General features: G+C 36.9%; 1 protein-coding gene across 1 annotated transcript; it reads left to right on the top strand.

The window, feature by feature from the left end:
- Nucleotides 1-2599: 2599 nt before the first annotated feature.
- LOC135207463 (kynurenine formamidase-like) lies at nucleotides 2600-7333 on the top strand (the record flags this gene model as incomplete). The annotated part of the gene is given in 10 exon segments (XM_064239188.1): nucleotides 2600-2632; nucleotides 3326-3409; nucleotides 3655-3669; nucleotides 3671-3709; nucleotides 3711-3843; nucleotides 5687-5745; nucleotides 5747-5806; nucleotides 6456-6664; nucleotides 6798-6933; nucleotides 7262-7333. Coding segments are annotated over 10 exon segments (840 nt in total), but the record flags the coding sequence as incomplete, so codon positions are not given.
- Nucleotide 7334: the final 1 nt, after the last annotated feature.

Below are 7334 nucleotides of genomic sequence, written 5' to 3'. Positions count from 1 at the left end.
AAGCAACATCAATATTCTGTGAGAACTGGGCAAATATCGAATGCATTATTTGTACATATGAGAGATTTAGAAACTCATCCTATTAACTGGAGTCCAGCAAGAGCCTTAGTCCATGTAATGACACAGTTAAAAGGGGTATCATAGAATCTTTGTTTTTTTATCAAGTGCAAAAATAATAGAAATGTTCTAAATTTAAGTCTTGGTTTATTTAAACTTGATGCTTTCATAATGAAAAAAGTTGTAGATAAATATAAGCAACAAAATTAATATATCAGTTTTTACATGTTTTGGACTGTAAAGATACTTTGTAATTTCGGTTAGGGTCAGAATCTGTTTAAGTTTGTGACCGTGTGATACCGATAATCCTGGATTATCCCTTTTAATTTTTAACCCTTTTGATAATTACCATCTGGTATTACCTGATCTTGTTTTTGTACCTGAGGCCTTCCTCTCCGATTGTACTTCACTAGGCTCCTTGACGATGTCTGAATTAAAGACGAAGCGCTTGGATTCCTGACTTTCATTTCCGTGGTATTCGCTTGCTTATATATAGATATATATATATATATATATATATATATATATATATATATATATATATATATATATATATAAAGGCAGGACTTCAGCACGAGGAAGTGAATAAGACATAAAAGATATTGTCTAAAAGCATCAAAGATGGAATGATAAGATAAACACAACAATTTACCATTTGTACAGAGAGAGAGAGAGATAGAGAGAGAGAGAGAGAGAGAGAGAGAGAGAGAGAGATAGAATTTTAATTTCTGTAGAAGAGTCTCATTATTGCATATCTTTTTTTATTTCTGTCACTATAACAAAGTCACTTTAAATGTTCCAAACTTGTGGTAAACTTCTATAAACAGTCAATAAGCTCAAGAAGAAAATTTTTTCTTTTCATGTTTTTTTTGGAGCCATGATGACGATGAGACCGCGCACGTCCTCCTCAGATTATGTCTAATCACTAACTATTTGCGCAAATTATTGCTAGGTACCACACACGCACAAATTATTTGACGTTGGCTCAAAAAAATATCTACTGAAATCAGATCGTAAAAAATTTGACATCAAACCTTTCAGGCCATCAAATTACGCCACACACGATCAAATTCATGGTCAAAATAATTTGACTCAAATATTTGGACCAAAAAATTTGAGCGGGTGTGTGGGCCGCTTTACACTATGCATCAATTGTCAGAAAGTAAGATGGAAGAATGAGAATGTGAAAGGCGATACAGTCAAAGAAACGAAAAAGGAACCTTAAGTGATTAGTATAGACATAAAGCTATCCATGGCAGGGTTAATGGGAAGAGAGGAGAGAGAGAGAGAGAGAGAGAGAGAGAAGAGAGAGAGAGAGAGAGAGAGAGAGCGTCGTAATTAGACTCCGTTGCACAATTCTAATCTTTGACCCAAACTTACTAAAATCAGTGACAATCAAGGGCAGGGGCTCGAGTTAAAGCGGCCCACACACGCTCAAATTTTTGGTCAATTTTTTTATGTCAAATTATTTTTGACGTTTGACGTTCGCCCTACACGCTCAAACTTCTCATCAAATTTTTCATTATGCTCCCGAGTGTCATCATGGATGCATATACAGCGTTGGTCTTGGCTTAGCGTTGAAGAGCACACACAAACGAGAGACGAAAGTGGACCCAGCAATGGTATTTGTGTCGTGAACGATTTGGTCACGCTCCTTTATTAAATAAATGATATAGGTATACATATATGTATTTTATAAATATATATATATATATATATATATATATAATTTATATATATATATATTATATATATTTTTATATATATATATACATTTATTTATTATTTTTTTATTTTTTTCTTGTATTTTATATATAGATATATATATTTTATATATATATATATATATATATAGTATATATATGATATTATATATATATATATATATATATATATATCTATATATATATATATATATATATCTATATATATATAAATCAGGGACTTTCAGCACGAGAGTGAATAAGACATAAAAAGATATTGTCTTAAGCATCAAGATGGAAGAATAAAGGCTAAACAAACACAACCAAATCTACATTTGTACAGAGAGAGAGAGAGAGAGAGAGAAGAATTTTCTGTAGAAGAGTCTCATATGCCATATCTTTTTTATTTCTGTCACTATAAAACAGTCACTTTTAATGTTCCAAAGTTGTGGTAACCTTCTATAAACATCATTAAGCTCAAGAAGAAATTTAAATTTCTTTTCATTTTTGTTTTGTTGGGAGCCATGATGACGATGCCGCGCACGTTCTCCCTCAGATTAGGTCTAATCACTAACTAATTTGCGCAAATTATTGCTAGGTACCACACACGCCACAAATTATTTGACGTTGGCTCAAAAAAATATCTTACTGAATCAGATCAGTAAAAATTTGACATCAAACCTTCAGGCCATCAATTACGCCACACACGAATCAAATTCATGTGAAATAATTTTACATCAAATATTGGACAAAAAATTTGAGCGTGTGTGGGCCGCTTTACACCAGTACAACTCTCAAAAGGTGTTATAACACGCGTGTTTCACCTTGCACGTGTTTCGATGATTGATCAGTTGCCAGTTGCACGACTGTTGGTAACTTTTCCCCCTTTGTGTCAGGAGAGAGAGAGAGAGAGAGAGAGAGAAGAGAGAGAGAGAGAGAGAGAGAGAGAGAGGAGAGAGAGAGAGAGAGATTAGAGAGAATTAGTCCAGTTTCATTTAGCCGACTGTTAGTACTGGTCTGGCTGGTCACGAAGGAAGACGAGCCGGTTTCTGACGGCTCCTCGACCATTCAAGGAGACCATATAAGTGTGAGGTTATTCTAACAGTTTATTTTACATAACACCCTGGGGGGGGGGCAATGCTGTATTTTCAAAGGAAATGAAAAGGAGAAACAGTGGGGGGGGGGGGAGGTACGCAACTAAGCGTGTAGAGTAAACTAAAGCTGAAAAGAAAGGTGTTAAAGTGGACAGGGAGTGAAAATCTGTGCAATTTAAAAAAAAAAAGGGAACTCCATAAAAATCAATAGTATTTGTGGCAAACAAATGGTGCAGACTTTATGTAGGATCTAAACTTACACACACACACGACACAAAGAAAGATTAGTAGTACTACTACTTCATGATTGCCCAAGGCCCATCCAAAAGTTAATGTTGAAGTGCACCCCCTGTGAAAAGTAACGGCTTAATGTTGAAAAAAAATTTATTCATATGTGTAAGTTGCATAGATAAGCTACAGAAAACTCGACACAATATTTTCTATTAAGGTTTCACTGTTTTCATCAAACAGGACGTTGCAGCACAAAGAGAAAATGGCAACAGACAACTTCAAGGACGATTTGAAGTTGCCCTTGGAAAAGATATGACAGTCGAGGTAATTACCATAACTAGTTTGCTGTTATAAATCATCCGAGCGTGCATTCTTAATTTACGGTTCATGTCTAATTATTATTAATCTCCCCTTCCCCTTAAGCGACGTAACAGTTTATATTACTGGCGTTCCTTAATATCTGATCGGGTGCTTGCTAGGCCCTAATTACAGAGGAACTCGCTGACCACATATCGTAAAGCTCGCCATACTGAATCCCATTTTCGACTCTATCCATAGGTGCTTGAGAGGAATATTCGCCTTCTCCAGTGGTCCGAAAGGCTGTCGGCACAGGACATCATATCCCGCCCATGTGGAATTGGTCAGGAAGCTGTCGGAGGCTTCTCGCACGGAGGTGCCTAACCGCCTAAACGTTTCTTATGGGTCAGGGGAGAAGATGGGTTCTGGATGTGTTTGGAAGAAGATTTACCAGGAGGTTGGTAAGACATACTTTAAATACGCTTCTCTCTCTCTCTCTCTCTCTCTCTCTCTCTCTCCTCTCTCTCTCCTCTTCTCTCTCTCTCTCTCTCTCTCACGGAAACAAAAGCGTTATGGATGCCTAGTCCAGGGTGGATTTTATTATTATATTTTTTTTTTTTACTTTAAATCATCATTGTATCCTTTTTGTTCTTATTTTGAAAACATTTTTTGAACTTAATTTTGTTAGCAAAACTTGTAGTTTAAGAGATACTGGACCCCAATATGCCCTACAATTATGGGGTATACCACAATAAGAAGCCCAGTATTTTTCTGGATTGGGAGAGAAAAAAAAAACAAAATATTCTCGTCTAATCTAACTTAATGTACCTGGATCCTTAAGCTATATATAGCCCGGGAAGAGCAACCCGGGCTTTAGCTAACCCAAATCGGTCGGGCATTTGTAAATTAAATAAAAAAGCTGGCTAGGTGGGTTTTGCCTCCCCTGGACAGCCCAACTTACTTAACCTTGGACACGTTCAGAAAGAAAAAAAAAAAGAAAAAATCATTAAGGGATTCTAACAAAAGAACAACCTTATTTGTTGCCAGGTCCTCAAGGTTACCCACGACTCACATAACTAGTCCAAGGGCACTAGATCCATACTTATATACCTTGTGCTTGGTGTCACATTGAAAATGTTAAGGGAACTTTACCTTAATCAGAATCAGAGCTCTTACTTCTGCCCCCAAAATTGAAAAAGATATGAAAGGATCCATTATCTGAAGCTACCGTGAGCCCGCCGAGATAATCCAAAGGAAGACAGACGAAAGCTCCCAAACCGGTTTCTTGAGGAACTCCTGCATTCCAAAAAGCTCTCACATTGGTGTCATTTTGTGAGGCACGGAACGAAAGAACCAAATCAGGTTTTATTATTACTCTCTTACCCAAGTTTGCCATATTAAAATAACGTAGACACTGTATAAACCGTTAAGTATCCTTACCCGCATGCACAAAAAAACAAAAAAATAAATAAAATAAAATAAAAAAAATAGAATCCGATCAGAATAATAAAAAAAAAAAAAAAAAAAAATGCCTATCAGTAACTCATTCATCAGTGAAGAATACCTCCGTACAATAACTTTGTAATAGCTCTTACGTATGCTTTCCGAATCTAACATACCGGTGAGACTTTAAAAAAGCGGGGGGGTGGGGCGGGATTCCATATTAAGAATTTAGTATTAAAATAAAACCTAAATAGAGAAATTTTTGAAAGTAATAGACCCTTTCGCTTGGAAACCTTTTCGTTAAGTATGCAAGCTGCAGTCTAGATCAGATTACATAGTAAATCACCACACAGCCCTGATCGCAAGATTGGGAAATAGAAAAAATACCCTTCAAATTTTGTCATATTCCAATAAAAAGCAACTTACCGTAAAAAAAAAAAAAATCTGTGTCATGTTCCACTCTTTAAAATACGTACACGCACGTGAATTCGCATGCAATACTTTTTTTTTTAAATAACTTTCACCCCCCTTTTCCTTCTACAGAGAGCTTCGTCTTCGTGTCGTTCCCGGTGGATACTGGCAGAACTCAGCAAGGACTTGTCGGCATATGTGGGTTCTTCCAAGCACTTATGAAAATGGAATCCGTGTGTTGTCGTCGAATACGAACTAGCGCCCAAAGGTAGGCGACTCGTTGGTGCATTTAGTATTTCCCATATGACTTTTTTTCCATAAAAATTATATAGCTATTATGGGGCGCAGTTTGCGCACATATCTTTTTCTGCAAGGCATTCATTATGGAAACTTATCGCAGTAACATGGCATTAATTTCGCTGATTTACTTGATCGTGTATTTCTCTTCAGCGACGGTGGCTTCCATTGTAGAGGAAGTGAGGAAGCCATTGTCTGGACTTTGCAAACTTTGCACAAACCCGCGGGAGCAAAGGGGTCGTTCTCTGTGGCCATTCAGCCGGTGGTCATTTGGTGAACTCAGGTATTTGACACCACTTTTGATGTCTTTAAAAAAAGTGGTTTCGTTTTACTTTCTAAGATCGCTATGTGTGGCTTGTATATATACAGTATCATACGTTGCCAATTTTTCCATGTTATGGTAATCATCATTAGCTTCACGGAGTCTATTGAAATAGTTTTCATTTCTTGAAATGTGGTTCTTTGTTTGCACAGATATTTTGAATATATCTTTTTATTTCGTATATTCTTCGTTGTAAACCTCGGTTTCATTATGAAAATGAAGAGGATCCATTCTGATATGATTTTTTTGTGTGGATAGCGAATAACGTTTGTTTCTCAAGGAAAGTCAGGATTGCTTATTCTAATCAGAGCCTTCAGTTTCTAATAATGGTATGTAAGTTGAGATATGACTGTTCATATTAGCAACGAGAGAGAGAGAGAGAGAGAGAGAGAGAGAGAGAGAGAGAGAGAGAGAGAGAGAGAGAGAGAGAGAGAGAGCAGCTTTAAACTTCGAATTTTGCAATGGAATTTCATGTCCGATACAAATTCTATAACGAACCTGACCTGCATTATCTTTGGATTTGAAATAGATATGCCATGATTTGCGTATACATACGGGAACCAAGAATGATTAATACAGATATTCAGGGAGCAAATGTAGGTCTTTTACATGGAAATAAAGAACCTCTGGAAATTGCTATCTTTTATCTGTTTTCCACAGGTACTTTCAGTTGCAGGTAAAGGATCACTAAACGGGAATAACTTAGCAAAATACAAAGATTTGATCAAAGGCTGCATTCCCATCAGTGGGGTCTTTGACCTTAGGCCATTGGTCAAAACATACGTAAACGAACCCCTCAACTTAACAGAGTAAGTTGGATTTTTTGTTCCTGATGTGAATGATAAGCGTAGAAAGTGTTCATACTAAACAGCACTATGCAAAATGTCACCACAATGACCATTTTTAGGAATAATCAACAGCTCTCTCACTTTCGACAATCAGATCCTCGGCGTGGGAACTCTCGCCGTTCGCGGGAATTAGCGAGTTCGCACAAGACTGGCAGAAGTTGACCCTCATGGTAGCCGTGGGTGATCAAGAGTCTCCCGAATTTCAGAGACAATCGAAGGAATACTATCAGGTATGTTGTGAAATACTGGATAGCTAAAGGAAAAAAGAATAATAAAGACTGGTCTTTGCTTCATACATTGATTTGCAGCCTATTTGTTCTGTTGACTTTTGCCCTCTGGCGGTGTGAGTGGACAACTACCCCGGTAACTGAAATCAGACCGTTCATATTTTGTTTGTACAGTCTTTCTTTCTACTTTCTAACAATTCTTTCAAAATTATATACAGCGCCTTGACTATAGCCTAAATTATACTATATTCTAATCTCAAACCAGACCAAGGAACGCTTTCGAGAAAAAAAAAAAATTAGGCTAATAATTTCTTTCGTCCTTTTCTTTCAGAGGTGCCTCCAGGCTGGGATGAAGACTGAGTTCATGTTAGTTAATTCAGCAGATCATTTCAACATTGTGGAAG

The sequence above is a fragment of the Macrobrachium nipponense genome, chromosome 32 (assembly GCF_015104395.2).
Source record: "Macrobrachium nipponense isolate FS-2020 chromosome 32, ASM1510439v2, whole genome shotgun sequence".
In the NCBI taxonomy this organism is placed as follows: Eukaryota; Metazoa; Arthropoda; class Malacostraca; order Decapoda; family Palaemonidae; genus Macrobrachium; species Macrobrachium nipponense.
The sequence above is the reverse complement of the archived record's forward strand: the minus strand, read 5'-3'. Positions and strand labels throughout refer to the sequence as shown.